At 35.7% G+C, this 20,731-nt stretch overlaps 2 protein-coding genes across 14 annotated transcripts; both read right to left on the reverse strand.

Annotated features, from left to right (window-relative positions):
• Positions 1-5,478: 5,478 nt before the first annotated feature.
• LOC132054736 (probable ADP-ribosylation factor GTPase-activating protein AGD11) lies at positions 5,479-11,478 on the reverse strand. Of its 6 annotated transcripts, none has more exons than XM_059446733.1 (9): positions 10,976-11,477; positions 10,227-10,304; positions 9,758-9,842; positions 8,808-8,883; positions 7,836-7,999; positions 7,523-7,655; positions 6,875-6,991; positions 6,600-6,695; positions 5,479-6,328 (listed from the first exon to the last, which is right to left on the reverse strand). In XM_059446733.1, the coding sequence occupies exons 1-9, from the start codon at positions 11,019-11,021 to the stop codon at positions 6,047-6,049; spliced, it is 1,077 nt and encodes a 358-aa protein (XP_059302716.1). In that variant the 5' UTR covers positions 11,022-11,477; the 3' UTR covers positions 5,479-6,046. The 6 variants fall into 6 exon arrangements, with proteins under 6 accessions (XP_059302716.1, XP_059302710.1, XP_059302690.1 ...); XM_059446727.1 differs by having other exon boundaries at positions 7,523-7,667; XM_059446707.1 differs by having other exon boundaries at positions 7,523-7,760; positions 10,976-11,476.
• Positions 11,479-14,518: 3,040 nt separating this feature from the next.
• On the reverse strand, positions 14,519-20,366 carry LOC132054778 (uncharacterized). 8 transcript variants are annotated; one of them, XM_059446751.1, is made up of 8 exons: positions 20,070-20,365; positions 19,337-19,456; positions 19,160-19,240; positions 18,418-18,558; positions 17,934-17,978; positions 16,534-16,560; positions 15,592-15,687; positions 14,519-15,503 (listed from the first exon to the last, which is right to left on the reverse strand). In XM_059446751.1, exons 1-8 carry the CDS (start codon positions 20,271-20,273, stop codon positions 15,318-15,320), a joined length of 900 nt encoding a protein of 299 aa, XP_059302734.1. In that variant the 5' UTR covers positions 20,274-20,365; the 3' UTR covers positions 14,519-15,317. The 8 variants fall into 8 exon arrangements, 7 of the variants coding, with proteins under 7 accessions (XP_059302734.1, XP_059302762.1, XP_059302774.1 ...); XM_059446779.1 differs by having other exon boundaries at positions 19,337-19,507; positions 20,070-20,210; XM_059446791.1 differs by having other exon boundaries at positions 19,337-19,445; positions 20,070-20,209.
• Positions 20,367-20,731: the final 365 nt, after the last annotated feature.

Below are 20,731 nucleotides of genomic sequence, written 5' to 3' on the forward strand. Positions count from 1 at the left end.
TGCTAGCTTGGAAAAGGTAGAGTAACATGTTCTATTCCATAGGCAAAAATCTGGTACTGCTTAGGATAGACATTAGGTTGTGCAAAATATCAAACAATATGAGGTTTTTTTGAATTCGGAGTGAAACTTTTGATGGTGAGAGTAGAAGGAACGACAGGAGAGAGGCAAATTTAGGTAAGGCAGAGGTAGGCAAGTATGTGGGGTATGGGTCAGGGACAGCCTGGGGTAGGCTGGGTAGGAGCAGGGTGAAGGGGGTAGGCAGGTAACTGAGGTGTGCCCTTGGGTAGCCATTAGGGCGAGGGGTAGGTAGGTAGGTGGGGTGTGGGCGGATAGCGCGGGGCTAAGTTAAGGATGCATCAGTGTGCTTTTATTAATCTGAAAAATATATTCCTCAATGGTCGAATAGTAATTGATTGCTTGACGTACACTACTTCATGTACCATAAAATAGAATCAAATCTAGTTGAATTTTAGACTTTGACACGTCTGGTTAAGCTTATTAGCACCCTGTTTCTCATTTAATTTGATAGATTTCTCCTTGAAATAGAGATAAAGAAGTTTATCTGACTAGCAAACAGTTATAGTTGGTTGTTGCAGAAAAAAAGTCGAAGTGTTGTTCAAATGTTGACATTTAGGTTGTGTATGGAGGAAAATATTCCACCAAAAATGTTTTTTAATTTTTCCATGTTCTGATGATCAAAATTCTTGAAAAACATTTTAGGAAAACAAGTTCCTTGAAAATGAGGAAAATGACTTCGCTAGTGAAAGTAAGGAAAATAAGTTCCACAAGTGTTTTTCCACATTAATTGTATCTGCCCCACCCTCCAACACTCCTCATATTCACTCCCCCCCCCCCCCACCCACCCCACACTCCACCTCCAATTCCCCACCCCCACCTCTGTTAGCAATCCTTGATCTTCCAATAATTTACAGTAGTAGTAATTTGTAGTAGTTATTTCAATGTAGTAGTTACTTATAGTTTCTTTGTAGTAGTTATTTGTAGTTTCTCATTCCAAAGAATGGTAGGAAACTATACCCTAGTTTGTACGGATAGTTATCTTATCAGTATTGTATTTAAACTATACGTTTATCCCACGAAATCTAGGTAGAAAATTATTCTAATTTTTGAGTACTTTAACTCAAGAGATTGCATGTTCTCTCTTAATGAACCAGTACCATAGGTCGTACAAAGAAAACATCTGATTACATCTCGCAGCGTCCCATAACTAGATCCATATAAGGGGCCGTAACAACTTGGTATCAGAGCCAGGAGCTATGGGAGATCTAATCCAATAACAATTAGCACAGTTGACTTTGTTCCAAGAAGAACGCGCAGCCAACTCATCAAGACAGGAAGCCATAAATGCTCATTTAGGTGCACTCACGATGGATTTAGCAAATTCGAAGGCTGATGTTGAATCAACTGAGAATGACAAAGGACAATCGAGGTTGGAAATGTAAAGCAGCGGTTATAGGTTCAGGATCAGAAACTAGTGGAAAGTACATCATCCCTAAATATTCAAAGTTGGATTTTTTCACGACCCAACTAGGGCCACGTCGGGTACCCGGAGCTGACTACCGAGCACCACTTATCATGCTGACTATCATGCTCGACCTGACCATGCATCATTCTCAATACAAACTTATCATGAAGCAATCTCTAAACATTTCCCAAAACATGTATAAGCATAGGCCCATAAGGCTACAAAATAATGTACAAAATCTACAATGAAGAGGGCCACATAGCATCTACAACCCACACATGAGTATCTACGAGCCTCTAACTAGAATACCGTAATCATAAGGAAGGGACAGGACCCCGCCATGCCCTCTAACTCTAGAGTAGTGGAGTGCTCCTGCAAATCTGCTGAGTAAGCTCCTAAGCGTCTACGCCGTCTCGCTATCTACCTGTGGGCATGAACACAGCCTCCATAAAAGAAAGGACGTCAGTACAAACATTGTACTGAGTATAAGGCATATATGATAACATAATAAGGAAATATAGAAGGCATGGGAAGGAAAGGTAACTGTCACTGCTTGCCTCTTGCGGCGGAATCATACATGCTCACTTTTATCTTTAAAACATATCACATATACATGCATAGACTGTCTGAATCAATAACATCATTAGCCCGCGTCCGGGGTAACCATCTCACGCCCCCCACTAGTGGTGTCTGCCCATGCCATATAGACACGGTGTAATAAGCCGCCCGCCTTAGCGGTGCTGCCCGGCCATCTAGGCATGGTGTAATCATCATTATACACTCAACATGAAGCATGCATAAAAGCTCAAGTAAAAGCTATAACTCTATCGGAGTGACGTAAGGTCGGTAACCTCCTATTATCTTATGGAACAATCAAGATCATCATGTCTCACCTCGAAGGAACTAGAATTATGAGGTGAGACTATCAATGATGAATAACAATCAAGGAAATCATACATCAAGTTCATTAGTCCCATAATAGCATCCTTTCATAAGCTTTAGAATCTCTAGACATAGAACCATCATTATCATTATCGTTATAATTATCATAATGCATATCTATCTTTATCTCAGGAGAAGCTCTTAATAATCATAGACTTACAGCTTTCGGGATGTAAGAAAGTCATGGAAAAGTAGGGAAAATCATGTTGTAAGAGTCATGCCTTAGAAAGAAGGGGGAATAGCCTTACATACCTTTACATCTCTCTAACTTTGCCAACTAAACGCTTCCCTCCAAGTTCACGATTCTACATTCAAGCAAATTCGTACTAAGATTAAATGACCAGAAACATACTTGAAGCTAAGCTAAGGCGACTAAGGGCTAACGAGAATTGGGCAGCACTTTCTTTGTTTCTACAACTTTCTCCATACAATACAACAACTCCCAAACATCAATAATAATATCCATAGTATCATTATCAATAAACGTTGTTAAGCTAGATATTATCTAATTCTCAAAATTCCCTCTCAAAGTCATCCATAACCTTAGTTACCACCCAACGTTGTATTCATTCACATATAACACTTCCTCAATATTCTTAATATCATTCACAACAAGGTTATACCCATAACATGTCAAGAATTATGATTCAAGTCAAGTTACTATTCAAAAATACCATTATTTTCACATTTGAGCTCCATATTCTACCTTCCTTCTCAATCTAAGTCTTTCAACCACTCAATATTCTTAATAACATGAAATGAACATAAAAATCACCTTTGATTGTGTAGGAACGATCTTTGAATTAAGATACTTCACTTGGAGAAAACCCTAGCTTTAATTTCAATGGAATTCTTGATTTCGACAAGCCCTAGAGAACATCCTTGCACTTGATTCTACTAAGTTTTGGTGTTTAATCTTTGATTTATCATGGGTTTATGTTGATATAGTGTGGGGAAGGTTCTAGAGGTGTGGAGAGGGTTGGAGAAGCTGATAAATGAAAAAAAAAAAAGGAGCTTGGATCGTCCATTTATATAAAAAATCTGACCCGTCGGGCAATTATACGATACGAACAACGAAGCGTCGATCAGATCGACGGGGCGATCTGACCGTCAAAGTCCTGAAATTTCCAGTGAGCAACTTTCGTTTCCTTTCATTCTACGGTGAGAAGGACGATCCGTCGATCTACTCCATCGAATGGTCTTTGCGCTAAATCAATTCTACGGCACAAGCGACGAAGTGTCGACCCGCCTGACGGTACAAATAACGGCCGTCGAACCCCCCTTTCGCAGAAATACAGTGAAGTTTCATTTTGATGAACTTTCCTCCCTTGCCTCAAATGTCTTTGGAATCTTAATTAGAACCATTAAGTATCCCTTCTTACTTGTAGGGACATCATATACACCTTAACTTACGTTAGTCTACTCACCGCTCAACAACCCGGAATTCCAAGGTGTAACAGATTTTCCACGATTTTGTGGCCACGAGGACCCCTTGGGATGGCTGAACAGGTGTGAGTATTTCTTTCAACACCAAAGAAACACCAGAAGCAGAAAAAATCAGACTTGCTTCTTTTCATTTGAAAGGAATTACACAACTTTGATTTCTTCAGCTAGAGAAAGATATGCCTCAATGCTCTTGGAATGAGTTCAAACATCAATGCATTATTCGTTTTGGACCACCAATTAAAAGTCAAAAGTTGGAGAAATTGGCTAAGTTACGCCAAATTGAATCTGTGGCATATTACCAAGAAAAGTTTGAGAAATTAGTTTTGCGGGTACGGTACCTTACACAAGAGCAGAAATTGAACTTTACATTAGTGGTCTTGCTGATTACATAGTAATTGAGGTAGAGTTGCACAGTCCTCCAAATTTGACTACAGTAATGAGTTGTTCCCGACTTTATGAATGCAAGGAACAACCCCTTTGTTCGCAATTGTTAGATGCCTGTAGATCAAAGACAAAGGCAACAAATTTCTCACCTCAACAACCCGCCATATTTGTGAAGAAATTCGTCAGATTTTGAAATGGATGAAAGATGGCATAAAAGGCTCTGTTTCATTTGTGACAATCTACTCATTCGGGCCATCAGTGCAAGAAATTATTCCGGATTGATTCTATTGACAATGAGGAAGAATTTGCTGAAAAAGAGGAAAATATTTGTACTTTTCACACATAACGCTTGAGGACAAGCACGATTTCAAGGAGGGGAGTAATGTTAGCAGTCATTGGTCTTCTAATAGTTTACAGTAGTAGTGCTTTGCAGTAGTTATTTCTGTGTAGTAGTTATTTGCAGTTTCTTTGTCGTAGTTATTTAATTTGCAGTTTCTCATTCCAGTAATGGTATGAAACCATATCCTAGTTTCTAGGGATAGTTATGTTATCAGTATTGTATTTAAACTCTATATTTATCTCATGAAATCTAGGCAGAAAATTATTCCAGCTTTTGAACACTTCAAGTCAAGAGATTGCAGGATCTCTCTTAATGAACCAGCACCATAGGTCGTAGGAAGAAAACATCTGATTTCATTTCGCAGTGTCCCATAACTAGATCCATATCATGGGACCGTAACAACCTCCCGTAATATTTGTCTAAATTATACACAAATGCTTTTAGGATAATATTTTTTGCTTACATACCGAACACTAGAAAATAAGTAAGAACCCACTTAAAACATGTTACAAGAAAACATTTTCCTTCGTACGGAACACTAAAAAATAGTCACATTTCCTGTAAGTTAAATCTTAATGAATTTATAATTTAATACTTGTATACTTACATTTAGGAAGTGTATCAATTATGCTAGAACATCCCCATATAGAGAATGGACAATCGTTTTAAGTCTCGTTTAAGTGGCCTATCAAAGATTTGTTAAATTATGAACTGCAACTTCCAGGCTCACTAGAAATGTTAGCCAAAGACATAATGAGGCAAAAGCCCTTTGAACTTTAAAGTATTAAATCAATTATCCTGAAATAAGTTAGCTCTCTGTATTTATTCTTTTCATATACTTTGTAGGTTCACTCCTAAATGATAAGAGTTATGGCGATCAATGTTATTGTCCTAATACTGAAATATTGTATTATCATCAATTTGAAAAAAAGAAAATAACAAAGTGTAATATAATGAACATTAGTACAGCCAGACAAACGGCCTTTTTGGTTAGAACATTCTTACTGCATCATACAGTTCATTAAGAAGTTATCTGCCCTAGCAATATCAAAAGTCAAATATGACAGCAAAAGTTAAATGATGGTGTCATTCCAGATTTCCTTGCCTTTCTACCATAGTCTACACTTGTCCCTTCAATTGGTCGACCCTTCACCATTTCAGCCACGTATAACGAGTGTCATCTAACAAGCATAATTCACTTTTTGCGACTAATCCAGTCTAAAAATTCTGGCAATGATAACCAAGTTCATATAACTTTGCCTGCATATTGTGTTTCCTTCTTCTATGCGTCCACGTTTGAAGCACTTGACTAACTCAAATGCAACCAAAAGCTTCACTTTGGCTCAGATAGAGGATCCTCATACATAGCTGCCAAGCATTAACCATGTTAAATATCACCGCTATATATGCTTGAAGTTAGTTTCGTTCAGTCTTTGCTTTCCTTGCATCTGCTATTGCGTGAGAGGAACACATTCAAGCTCAATCTCAAGTACTCCTCTTTCAACATTCTGAAGCTTCACACTAATCTCCTGTTTCACCTTACCATCTATTAGACTGATTAGACCATCTTTAACTAAAGTGTTGTCTTTGCTTGCTTTCCATTTCCCAAGCGGCATTGATTCACTAAGTGTTGAATTTTCAGATGCTTTTGCAGCAGTAACAAGGGGCTGGATATCAATCTCAGCTTCCCCCATGAAGTCGTCCGTTGTAAACGTATCCTTGTCATACACAAGCTGCGAAACCATGCCTAAGATCATTAGGGTGGCCTGAACAATTCTCTCACACATGCAGATAAATTTTATTAAGACAAAATGTGCATAAATTTATGGCAATTGGGGCCAACAATTGCAGCTTATCTCAAGTCCCTTTTATATTACATTTGCTGGTATGTTCATATAATTAATTGCCCCTCTCAAGTCCCTTTTGTATTACATTTGCTGGTATGTTCATATAACTGCCCTTCTTCACATTTAATAGCTAATAAAATGACAGAAAAAAGCATACCACTTTTAAAGGAGGAATATTTTCTGGGATTGACAACATTAGCTTTTCATTCCAAACTGGGTTAAGATTGTTCTTTATGACACGCGTCTTGACTGACTGCAACCAAAAGAAGTTCAGAGCTGAATTTAGTATGAGAAAATATTAGCCTGCACTAATGGAAAAGATCCTTAGTGTGTCAACCAAAAGATTTTCTGAAGAAGGATTCTTAGTATACTTCAAATATTAGCCTGCACTAATGGAAAAAATGAGAAAACTCCACTAGAAATAGCATTTACCTGGCTTCCCAAGGAGAGAATTACATAAGGATCACTTGTTACCACATCACGAACAGCTAGATTGGTCCCTCTCACCACATTGACTTTTATTAATCCTATAAATTCAACCATACCTGCCTATAGGTAAAATAAGCAGGATTGAGGTTCAATTTACAACACTGAGAATATGTTAAGTATGATATAAGAAGAATTCAGTCCGTGATCTAATAGAATTGCTTGATTGTCTTTGGAATGACATATGAAACAATCATTTTCTCTCTATAGATTATGTAAGGAACAATTCTTAAACAAAGCCTGGGATTTACTTTTGTTCAATTTTGAAGCCAAAGCATTAGCCAACCTCCTGCTAAAGAACACTATTGACAATAGGGTCGAGGAGGAGCACGAAAGACTTCGCATTCCATCTCTGAAAGTTTTACTTCAGAACCCCATAAAACCCTGCCTTACTCTCTCTCTCTCTCTCTCTATAAAAAGGCCCTTTCACCTTTCTCATCCCGTAAGGTAAGCTTTTTCATTATTAAGTTACCTTACCCATTTGCATTCCATGTAAGTTGGGAAGCAGCATGGACACAAGAAAATTATACTATTCACTTTGGTTCTGTCAAAATAAGTGCAGAAGATTTTGTTCCTTAGAGAATAAGTTATTACCATTGAGTTACTTTTCTTGGTGGTCCTGTGTTCAGATTCTTTCCTTCTCCAGCTATTCCGAAATGCATGGCCTATGCCATGGATGCGATGCCCAGTGGATTGCTTCTCATAATGTCTCTTATCGATGGCCAAACTACAAGAAAGGCTTAAGGAATTGCAGCGTGAGGACGATGATGGTGGGAAGGGGCAGACAATCTGTACATCAGAGTTTAGAAATTGCTGCATCTCATATTTTCTCCTGAGTAGTGGATTTTCGATTCAGAATAGATTGCGACTCATATATACCTAAATCTGATGGTCACATTTATGTTACCTGATAAAGTCAGTACGCTGTTCTATTGATGACTCAGGTCTGGGCTTCCTGTAATTATCAGGAATGGAAGCTTCGTACTTCATGTTTGCCGCAGTATTTCCACCCATCTCTATCATACTATCAACCTGGTCGTCTGTCCACTCGTCGAGCTTCACTGATAGAACCTATTAATCATGACATTAAATATTTAATCTTTGTTTTGTTCCCAATGGAAAGGGGAAAGATTATCAAATACAGGAATGGTACCTGCTACCCAGTCAGAAACAAAACAAACATAGTTGATCATGTAACTTGATATTTTGCAAAAACACACATGAAGGGTACAGACCCTCTATACAACATTATTCATCTGAACAACATTAAACAGCTAATGAATCAGTAAATTCTCCTTATTTTTAGCTTAGAATAGATAGAAGAAGCTAAATCATGATTCACAATGAATAAGATGGAAATAAATGTTGGGCTAAAACAATACTCTTAACATGGTATGATATTGTCGGCTCTGGGCCAAACCTGCATGGTTTTCCCTAAAAAGATCGCACACTATTAAAAGTATCCAACAATAAATGACTACTTTTTCTTTTCTATTTTCCATGTGGGACTTTGTTCATACCCGACAATAAATCATGCTTTGCAGAAATTTCTTACTACCCAAATGAAAAGAAATATCGATACAAGTTTTGAAATCAACTTCGGTTAAATTCGAGCAAGTGCTTCTTCCAGGCAAAGGTGAAAAGAGAAGGTTAGGTACTTATTCCATAATATTTCCACACAATTTTCCAAGTCACAGCTTTCTTACCCATCTTTCAACATTTCAAGTATCTACTCTCTTTTAGGTTTTCCATTAATTAATTCTAGTTCAGATAAAGGGGCATGAGAAAAAAGAAAATAGATCAAACATTATTCTAGTACATTCTACAATATCAGGTATATATGGCAGTTAAGACAAACAGCAAAGTTCGAAAACCCAACCTTCGATATGTGCACTCCAAGGCTTCGATGTACTCCGGAGCACTTGATACATATAAAAACTCCAAGACTTAAAGATCTGAATATCACAAAATGGGATAGATGTAGCAAGCAATTTCAGGACTCGAGGTCAAATTACACAGAAAAGAGGAATTATACCAGGTTATCCAACAATTATTCAAAATAAAGGAAGATCTTCAAAGTCGGATTCTTTTGAAAAAAAAAAAAAAAAGAGATACCGCTAAGTACTGGGTTTTATGATATCCAACATAGTGAGGGGAAACAAAGAAAGCATTTTCTAAAGAGATAATGGTCAAAAACACACAACAATCACTTTTTTCGCGAGTTTTACACCCCACCTACAGTTGTTCCCTTTTCCTAACTGAACTATCACCATATACTCCTTTTCCTCCTTGAACTATCATCATCTATGTATTAAAAAATACCTAGTTGAATAGATAGTGATAGTTCAGGTAGGAAAAGGAACAACTGATATTTGGCCTAATCAGTTTCGAGGTGTGTTATAATACATAAATGATGATAGTCTAGGTAGGAAAAGGGAACAAATGATAGTTGGGGTGTGAAACTCGCGAAAAAGTGATAGTTCAGGTGTGTTTTACCATTAACACTTTCCTTAATAATGTAAAACAACTGGTATTCCTAAGTTTGAATGATTCTAAATCTTGACAAACCACTGTTTTGCTGAATGGAAGAAGAGGCGAAAAGATAATTTATTATTTCCCCAACTACATTTGAGATACAAAAAGTACAAACATAAAGGAAAACTTCAGACCAAGAAGTAAAAGGCTTCTGTAATGGATGGTGCATAAGTCAAATACAATGGGACAATAAAGGGTCAGCTACAAGATGAATCAAAAAAGTAATTAAAGAGATTGATAAACCTTATAATTTTCTTTAATTGTGATATAAAACTGGTATGTTCTGATACTTACACCCATTTTGGATCTGGAGATCCACAGTCTGCACAGGATCTATTGCCAGATTCACTCAACAGCCTCTGTAGTCTATGTCGAGGACCTAACAAAAATAATAGTAGATTACACTTGCAAAAGCTGTACAGGTGAGTGACCTTTATAAATCAAGCTTGGTCAATCATGTAAACTGAGAAAATATACACCAATTAACAGCATTTGATGCTTAGGAGAAGAATAAAACTCAACAGTGTTTAAAAGAAAATTAAGGAACAGTATCTCCATGGTGGTCAAATTGACATAGTAGCAACATGAAAGTGACTAATCCTAGGCAACTCAACAAGTATACATGGTGCACACACAAAAAACCAAAAAAGGAAAACCCAAAAATGTTTATCCAGTAGAAAAGGGTAAGATGGTGAGTAACTCTTCAAAACTACAATGGCCTAAACTGCCATTCATTTCAAGCTGAGAATAAGATATTACATACTTGAAGAACGCTGTCGTCTTTCTGGTTGAAGACCACTACAAGATGATTCCATTTGCAAAAGTTCGTAGAGGCAAGAACCTACACAAATAAACATGAGCTATTATTACACAAAACTGTTGACTGCATTCTGCAGAAATAATAGCTAACATTTCATTGACAGTTAGCAAATTCAACACAGCACGTAAACAAAAAAATCTGAAATATTAAGTAAATGTTAGTTACAAATTTCTCTTTAAAGAGACCAAAAGGAATTTGGTCACAGACGCAAGCACCACAAATGACACAAAAATTCAACAAGTATGCTGAAGATTGAAGAAGTAGATGATGTTTCAGCCTTATTTACTGTAACATAGAATTCGGAAATAAGAGAAAGCAGGTTCAAACTATCCAACATCATGTTCTCCTCACCCCTAGGATTACATAGAAAACAATCAAGAATTCAGTGAAACCATGCTAGATACAAACAATGCCCATATGCAAAAACCTGACCTGAGGATTTTATATTAGGCTAAAATCTGCAGGCCTCAATCATTCCTCCCATTCGCTACAATTACTTTTTATTGTCCTCTCTTTTTTGTCATTATTATTATTATTTTGGTCATTCCCAAATTACTTGTCCCTTTCCTCAAATAGAAAATTGTTCAAGCTGATTTTAACTAATTAATCTAATGCTAGACATGATGATGAGCCCAAATTTATAATTGAAAACTCTTTTTTTTCTTTTTCCTTTTTTAATTGAGAAAGGATACCTGTAACATTGTTGCTGTCAGCATTTCCCTGATGATGAATGGACATTTTTCTGCCTCTAAATTGAATATCCCAAAATCAGAAAAAAGCTCTAGACTTTTGAATAATTCATCTTCTTTGATCCTTGTTAACAATTGAAACAAAATGTCACCACGGCAAACCAAAATCATCGATCAATTGCATGCCAACGTATGATTATATCAAAGGAAAAGCAAAGTTGTGACATGTTCAAACAAGGCAATTATTGGAGTTTGGTAGTAAATTGGGACACAACATTGAGATGTTGACAGATTCCCTTGTCCAATTGATGCAATTATCTACCAATTCACAAGTTAATGGATAAAAATATAATTGCATGTACATATATGGAAAACAGAAAAAATATTTGAATTGAACTAGTTTGAAAAAATTCAATTGTATCTCATGATAATTTTTCATTTATCCCTGAGTGCAAAAAAAGCAAAAGAAAAGCCAATGTTGGGATGGAAATACTTATTTCTAGGGGTGGGCAGAAACACCGAAAACCGAAAAAACGGACCGAACCAAATTAATTCGGTTTTTCGGTTTCGGTATTTCGGTTCGGTTTCGTTTTTTTTTAATAACAATTTCGGTGTTCGGTTCCGGTTCACTAGTTTTTCGGTTAAACCGAATTTTTTTTTTATTTTTTTTTTTGAAGATTTACTACATGAATACAATTTTTTTTGGGGAAAAAAACATAAGTAGACAATAATATTGTAATATTTACATACTCTTAGCAACTAAATGTTATTAAACATTACATGGAAGGTTAAGTGTTTTATAATAAATCAAATTGCTATATATAAGGAAACCCTTCAGATGTGAATAACTCCAATACCTATTTGTTGTTCATAGTATAACTGCTTTTATACAATTTCATACTTCCTCCTTATTGTGCAAGATTTTTTTCCAACGTTTTTTTCTTACCTTTTCTACTTCCTCCTTATGCTCAACTTCTTTCATTGTTCCATAAAAAATAAAATCTCAGTTTTCATTTAACATTACAGGATATTGAACACAAGTATAATAATAATTTGAGTGTTGATTTTTGTTAAATATAGTATAATAAAAATGTTATACATAGAATAATATTCATATAATTTATTTCACCTATTATAATAAATTAGATATAACTCACATAATTTGATTATACACTATATAAATTTTACATACCTCGTATGATTTTATTGTACGTTGTATAATACATTATATTTTGTATATAAAAGATATTATCTTGTATGTGTGGATGATCACTATGGTTGGATTCTAAAGTCATCAAACCTTCAAACATTTAATCTAGCGTAAACCTCTGTAACTCGAAGCAATCAAGAACGAAAAATGAAAATAAATGGAGAGATGTGTAATTGCTAAAAAAAAAACCGAATTAGAAAAAACGAAACCGAACCGAACCGAACTAATTTGGTGCGGTGTTCGGTGTCCACTTTCAAAAAATCGAAACCGAAAAACAGAACCGAACTTTGAAAAAACCGAACCGAAAAACCGAAGGACCACCCCAACTTATTTCGGGTGGTTGGAGGAAAAGTACCTAACAAATGAATTGAGGAGATATCAAAGTCGCACAAGTGCCACTTTTGGCGCGTACCTAATATGTGTTTGTATTATATTCATTTTCCTTCAAATTAACAAGCCTAGCTTATGGTAAAAACTTATCCCGTTTACACATATGTTAATGCATATTTTTACTGATTTAGTGTAAACACCCGATGTGAACAAATATTACTCCCTCTATTTTAATTTGTTTGTTTGATTTTGACTTGACACGAAGTTTAAGATAATAAAAAAAAACTTTTAAATCTAATAGTATTAAACTAAAGATATGTAGAATGTACGAAAATGACTTTTAATTTTGTGATCTTAAACATGTCATGTGTAAGTTGAAATTAAAAGGTTGTTAGAAAAGGAAAGAGATATTCTTTTTTAAATAGATTAATAAAAGAGTAAGACAAACAAATTGAAAGGGAGAAAGTACCCTACATAGTAAATTACATTGGTTTAGTGTAACATCAAATGTGAATAAATATTTACCCTGAAATGAATGTATTGTACATTTATGTTGATAGAAGACTTGATGCTCATCAGAAGGCATGCTGAAAAATAGTCCTTTTCTAGACATTAATGTAAAGGAGGGACTGCTTCTCTACTCTCTAGTATGTATTCCCAGACTTGCTCAAAGAATGCGTCCTTGTTTACTCAAAGAAAACTGGCTTTGATGATGGACGAAAATCATTATATCGCTAAACTACTAAAATCCATTACTAAAACAATTTGTGACAATTACAATCTATAGATAATCTAATTTGGTGAAGGATGAGCAACTGATACTAGTATGTTGCTAATAAAAAATACGGAAAAGGGCCAAAAATATCCTTAATGTATGGGAAATGACTCACAAATACCTTTCTTCCACCTATTGATCTAAAAATACCCCTAACCTATTTTTTTGCCTCAAGAATACCCCTCAAACTAACGCCCTTTAACTTGATGACTTTTTTCAATTTAAAAAAGTCACGTGGCTTAATATGATTGGCCACGTATATTATTTAATAAATAAACTCACTCACTTTTAAACCCAAACCCGTTGAACCAACCCGTTTCTTTAATTTCCTGGAAAACTTACCGGATTACTCTTTTTTCCGCAGAAACTCCTCTTCTTCCTCGTCCCACCTTCATCTTCCTCTTCACTCTCACTGTTATTATCATTATCACTATCAAACTCCTCTTCAAAATCATCGTCACTGTTCAAATCACTTGCATTTGCCAAAGCAGAAACATCAAAATCAGCCTGCTGCTTATCATTTCTAGTGTATAGCACGATAACCCTATCACTCTAGTCACTTAAATTATGCAAGTGTTTAGGTATAGGTGTATGACTATCCACTACAAAATCACGTGCCAAGGGACCAATTTCTCAAGCCTTCTTAAGATCCCGTTGACACCCCCAATTAATCAGCAAAATTGTAATTGGTTCATCCGTAGCTGGTCCTAAATTATCCCCGGTGTACTTATAAATCTCTTTGAAACTGCAAACAGAATCAGATACAAGAACACGTCCTATTATCTTGAGAGGTGATAGCACAGAGTGAATTGACATCAGAAGTTGAGGTTAAAAGAAACGGGTCGGCTCAACGGGTTTGGATATAAAAGTGGGTGGATTTATTTTTAAATTAAATAAAATATGCGGCCAATCATATTAAGCCACATGGCTTTTTAAATTGAAAAAAGTCATCAAGTTAAAGCTGTTGTTGAGATGATTTTTGAACAAAAATATGTTAGATGATTTTTAGACGAATAACAGCTGGATTTGAAGATTTTGTGAATTTCCCATACGTGACAAATGGCTCACCAATAAGAGAGGTTTCCGTAAAAAATATCATCCATAATTTTGTTGCCAATAAAAAATAACGATGATAATCTTGATGTAATCAAAATGGGAAAATCTCAGATTGACGAAAGAAAAACTGACGAATTTCACCAAAATGATTTATGTAATACATGACTAATGAAATCCCAAAATGATTTATTTTCACAAACACAGAACATAATCCCAAGATCAAATACAATAGCTCATCCTACAAGTTGAGCTTGATATTATCATATTAACTCACAAAGAACTGAAATCTAATGACACAATCAGATCAATAACCTATCTATCAGTAACGTCATTAAGGTCGATATGTAGTAACTTAAAAACCTACCCTTGTTTGCTTCTTGCTATCTAAGGAGCAAGTCCAAAGTGTTAAAAGACGGAGAGCTCCGTCTCTTTCCTTTTTGTTTTTCTCCATTCCGAAAATGCATGATAACTTAGATGCAGATTGCAACTGACATAGACCGAGAAGAAAGAGTCCGCTTTGCTTTGTTGGTTAAGTCAACTTCAGAGTTTAATGGTCTCTTCGACGAGGATGCATCTATAGTAATCTCACCAGTGAACACCAAACAGAGTAGGCCCAACATGCAGCATAATATTCTAATGTTCGACTTAATTGACCTAAGCAAAACATTCAGCATTACATGTGATCTTCTGATCTAGACCACTGGACCTCACTTTTCCTTTTCTTCTTTCTAAAGGACTTCTCAATAACACTGCATTGCAGGGCCAGGTGATTTCAACTAGGGTAAATGAAACTTACTAAATAGAGTTTCTAATGCTCTATGAGAGATTGGAGAGTAGCATTATTTAGTCTCCCGAATTAGGTAACCTCTCTTATGTATTCTGATGCTGCAAGAAAATGGGGAAGGGGAACTTGTTGAGTTAAAAATGATATGGTCCCCCAAGTCAGTGACTCATTTAGGCTAAACCATATGGTCTCACAAAGTGCTCTCTATCATATCAATACAATAACCAATGGATCTTCTTGAAGCCATGGCCTCTGCTAGTCTTGATCGAGCCTCGTGATGATGACTTAATAGTGACAAAGTGGTAAGTACAGCCCGTCTTACCAGAGAGTTACCTTCATTCTCATTGAGGCACAACCAACTTAGCACTCTGTCCAACTGCACACAGTTGATGAAAAAGCAGTTAGCGACTAGCCCTATTTAGGCTCCACGTCCATAAAGCAAAATGTTGTAGAGAGCATGTGACCTTTTGAACATCTGAGTGAAGTAATTCTGAGTATCCGAATATCAGGTGCTCCGCTGCTAACCCTCCTAGTATTACACACAAGAACCTGTTCAAAGTCTGCTATAGAAAAAAGACTAGTTATTTATTGAGAGTTACTCAACTCCTCATAATCATTTTCGCCCTTGTTAAATGAGCCAGACTCCAGAAAATTATAAGATTCTAGAACAACAGTACTGTGTGGACTAAGAAATATAGTCAAAGATCATGATAACATCTCTTAAGGAACAAAATTTCGACTTAACGAGGCTATCAAAAGAAGAGCAAAGGGAACTTTTATGCTTAGTTCAAACTTCTTCCAGTTTCATTCCATTCCTTGTTTTAGTTACTATTGTTTGTAACTAACCAAGGGTCATGCAACAACAATGGTTGCTGCTATCATGTTACATTACAGTATCAATGACACTAGAGTTAGTCCATTAAGCGACTTAAATTCATTTATCTGTGGGTCAATGGTAATCATCTGAAATAAAGGTTCACACCTACACCTGATATAACATACGCATTGAGGCACAACTTGATTATCTTATTTATCTGTGGTAGCTACTGCTCCCTTTTTTCAGACTGCTCTACTTTGACTTATTCGCTTTCTTGCTTTCATTTGCATTTTGCTTTGAACTGCTTGTGCTTATCTAACCTTTCTCGTTGTGTTTTCTCTTGAGCCAAGGGTCTTTCGGAAACAGCCTCCCTATCTTCCGAGATAGGGGTATGGTCTCAAGACACTTTGCATTCTCCCCAGACCCCACATTGTGGGATTTCACTGGGTATGTTGTTGTTGTTGTTGTTGTTGTATTGAGGCACAACTTGGGACAGCAAAGTCAACCATCTCCAAATCAAATAATAATGATCCAAGGCTAGCAAACGTTTTATAAAACCAAAAAGAATCTAAATAGCAAGATATCTGACCTGGGATGAGATCTTGGCCCTGTTTTCCTGCAAACACATTGCATTTTAAGCTTGGAAGTTGGAGTTATGATTAGAAAAGCATGGATATGAGTTACTCAAAGAACGTATTATTTGTGCAGAAAGCAATAACAATTAAGTGGATTTTTTCCCACAAAGATCTTTACGTGAGGCATGAATGTCGAAGTTCAGTCAAACATAAAGCAGTTAGTTTTTGTACACTGGTGGAATAGCTTATTTGATTAGATCATTTCTCATAACAATTACTCCCTTCGTTTCAATTTGTTTGTCTTAGTTGACTGGGCAGGAAGTTTAAGAAATAAACTTTTGAATCTTGTAGCCTTGAACTAAAGATATGTATAATGTACCAAAATGCCCTGTAATCTTGTGGTCTTAAACAAGCCATCTCGGATGTTGAAATTATAGAGTTGTCATATTAGGAAAGAGACATTCTTTTTTAAATAGACTAAAAAGGGAAGTAAGACAAACAAATTGAAACAGAGGGAGTACATGATAATAGGATTTCAAATTGTGGAATCAAAAAGAAATTTGAACAATTTGATGGACAGGCGAGGATGCCTTCGGCACACTCATGATCCAGTAATTTAAGAAATACAATATGCTGATAGGACAAGATGGTACACAAAAGTACATGAAGAGAAGGCTCAAAGACAGCCTATTACAGTTTCCTCCCTAGCATCTCTATACAGTCCAAGTGTTGTTCTACATTTTCCAGTATGCTACTCATAACCAGAAGTACAAATTTTATAGATGTATATTTTCAATTCTAGAGATATGACTTCCTTGTCCTTCAAAAGATGCATAGACGGGTGGTTTTCCAAAACTGCTACCGTCTTTTAACTATCCTTTGGCTCTGCCAACTCTCCAACAGGCTCCTAACATTGTGCGGCATTACCCAGGAAACTCCACAAATATTCAGGAAAAGATCCCAATTCTGCCTTGAGACTTTTCAATGAAGAAAAAGGTGATTCACAGTTTCCTGGTCTTTTTCACATAAGCAACCTTCTATTATTAAAGCAAAGCCTCTCTTCTGCAGGTTGTCTTGAGTCAACCAAGGTCCTATAGTACCAATCCACCCAAAAGCAGGCCACCTTCATGGGTGCTTTAGTCTTCCAGATCCAGGGTGCTATATATCTATCTATCTATCTATTTTTGTTCTTTCTTATGTGTCCTGTATTAATAGAAACATTTTCCAGTTAATTTACCTAGAGGAAGACTATATGAAAAGCTACTAAAATGACCGAGTCTCACATAGTTTAATTATGGCTACAAAATAATGATCATTGAACCAGCAGTTTGATCGCTGTCCCTAGCATTTATTCCGCATATCTTACATGAATTTCGGTAGCTTCAAGCTGACATATTTAACAAGCTATTCTTACCTTGCCTTGGGTAAAGCTTTTGCTTGAGATAGTGCTCATATCAACCTGCAGTTATTTGGACCTGAAAATGAATGACTATGCACCGAAATAAAACTGACAAGAGAGACAAACCTAATTTGAAATCTTCCTCTCTGTAGTGCAACATATTTAGGGGAAGTAGTCATCTTAAGAAACTCATGAAGGCTAGTAAGAATTGATTTAAAAAATCCACGTGTAACACCCGTGTGCCTATAGGTGCTTAAAGTTGTTATTGTTGAGGAATAAAGACAACAAGTAAAACAGCAGCGACCACAAAAGACAAATATGCAGATTAATCCCATCGCATAATTGGGAGTGTAGTCGGCAAAAATACATGAATGCTGCTAAGGTACTACAGTAAACCAAAGAAATTAAAGAAGATTGAAATAAAAGAAATCCTACGGCCATATGTTGCCATGATATGGTGTTTATACAATTCTCATAGTAACTAAGATAGCATTCGTACTTCTTTGAGAAATTCAAAGCCAAGAAACTGCACATTTCCCTGAGCAAACTTGTCCTGTGTTATATCTTCTACACTAGGTACTTGATAGCTTCTTGGTAAGACCCCGACCAGGTAACCAACCAGAAAATGGCCAGCCTCATGCTGCAGAAAATGAACCTTTTAAGCTACAGCTAGACTATATGAGCCCCATCATTTAAAATGTGTCTAACAAACAGTACATAAGTTGAATGAAGAAAGAGCAGCTGACATAACAGCGAGACTCACCATGTACTTGATATTCAATAGTGTACACAAATAATAGCTACTAACAGAAGAATTAAAGCTTGTATGCCAGTAGGCATGCCTTAAATTTGTCAAATAGTTGTTTTCAGAATTCCAGATAAAGCAAGTGGCACTACTTATGGCCTGAAGGAGACACATCTCAGCTTGCCAGTGAATTGGGTCAATCTGATTATTGCTTTATGAAGCACTACATGTTTGGAGTTCTGATAAAGAAAACTGATAGCAATTTGTCTTTGTTCCTTGAGTAAAAAATCAAGTATCGAGTTCACTAAGAATAATGAAAGAGTTTGTGGCATAATTTGATTGTGTATGCAAGTACTATTGGAAAGTCATTGTCCAAGTTCTTTATTTTTCTAAGAAGATTAAAGATTTGAGTCTTCAATACTTAAATTTCTTACATGATTGGATAATACACGTGCAACACACGTGACGAGAAACTAGTACTATTAAAAAGTCTTACTTGCAAACACATTTGATGATCTTCATAAGGGGAATCATCGCTTTCACTCCCCAGATCATCTTCCATTCCCGTTAATAAGACCTACATGAATATAATCTAGCTAAGCCAAATATTTAAATAAAATTTTCAAGAAAAGTCTATATATTAACAAACAGAATTAAAAAGCAGAACTCATACCTCCTCATCTGATAGAGCAAACTCGATGCTATATTTGATTGAACACAGAACTGAGTCAACTAAAGATTCATCAACCATACATAGTTCTTGTCTATTCATTGCTGGTAATCTTTTAGGCACCTCCACAACAACATACCAATGAACGAATCAGCATAAATTTTCCTCCTACAACTAGGATACACAGCAAAGTGCTTGTCATTGGAATTTAAATGCTACTCCCTCCAGCCCAATAAAAAAAAATGCTTTCGGCTTATTTTTGTACTTTTTAGCCTAAAATAAGTGTTTAAAAGTATTTTTTATTTTTTTCAAATAACACAAAAAGTAAAAAAGAATTTAAAAGCCAATAAACACTTAAAATAAGTCAATTCAAACATCCTCTAAAAAAAAAAGTATCATATAAATTGAAAAGGAAAGAGTATTAAGAAAGTTGTTATTCTCTTTTTAAACTACTAAAAAGAAAAAGTTGTCACATTAATTGAGACAAAGGAAGTATTAAATATAATAAAAAGAAAAGAGTCTTACATAAAGCGAAAGGGAGTGAGTATTAAATATATAAAGTTATTTTTTTTTACCTGATTAAAAAAAAATTATCACATAAATTGGATGGAGTGAGTATTAAATATAGAAAGCAAAAAAATCAAAGGAGTATTAAATATAAAAAATAATCATATTTTTTTTAACTGACTAAAAGAAAAAAGAGTATCACGTAAATGAAGAGGAACAAAAGGAGTACCAATTTGGCAGAACCGAAGCCAAGTAGGCCACCAGTCTTGTACTGTAATTGCTTCAACAAAGAGTGAGCAGCTTTGTAATTCCCCTTTGCTAACTCTTTATCAAACCTTCTCAGTGCTCTACCACGTCGCATTCCTTTACACTCCTTCTCCCCAGCAAAGGCTCGAATCACTGGAACTGAAAGCTCTCCCACCGTCAAATTCATTCTTTATCCTCAGCTTTATGTTGTGGGTTGAAAATGGAGAGAAGTTAACGGTGTGTTTGATTTTATAAAATATGCCGCCCAACATAAAATATTACGCCACGTAGTCCAATATATAGAAATAAAGGAGACTTGTGATCTAATACAACCGTAGAAATTTGTGTCGCTAGAAATCATTTCATAAAGTTAAATTGTTATTAAATATAAAAAAATATCATTTTTTTCAGACTGACTAAAAAGGAAAGAGTGTCATATAAATTGGGACGGATGGAGTGTTAAAAATCAATAAAGGGAAAGAACAACGAATTGTGTACCTTTCAGTTGCAGCGGAAGTTGCTGATCTTACCACCAAAGAAATTTGCCCTAAGTCCACTTTGGATCACTTGGAAACAAAGTTGATATCACAAGCTAAATATCTTTCTTTTTTATGTTCTTGTGGAAAGATAAAAAATCGGTATCTT

Source organism: Lycium ferocissimum, chromosome 1, assembly GCF_029784015.1.
Source record: "Lycium ferocissimum isolate CSIRO_LF1 chromosome 1, AGI_CSIRO_Lferr_CH_V1, whole genome shotgun sequence".
Classification (NCBI taxonomy): domain Eukaryota; kingdom Viridiplantae; phylum Streptophyta; class Magnoliopsida; order Solanales; family Solanaceae; genus Lycium; species Lycium ferocissimum.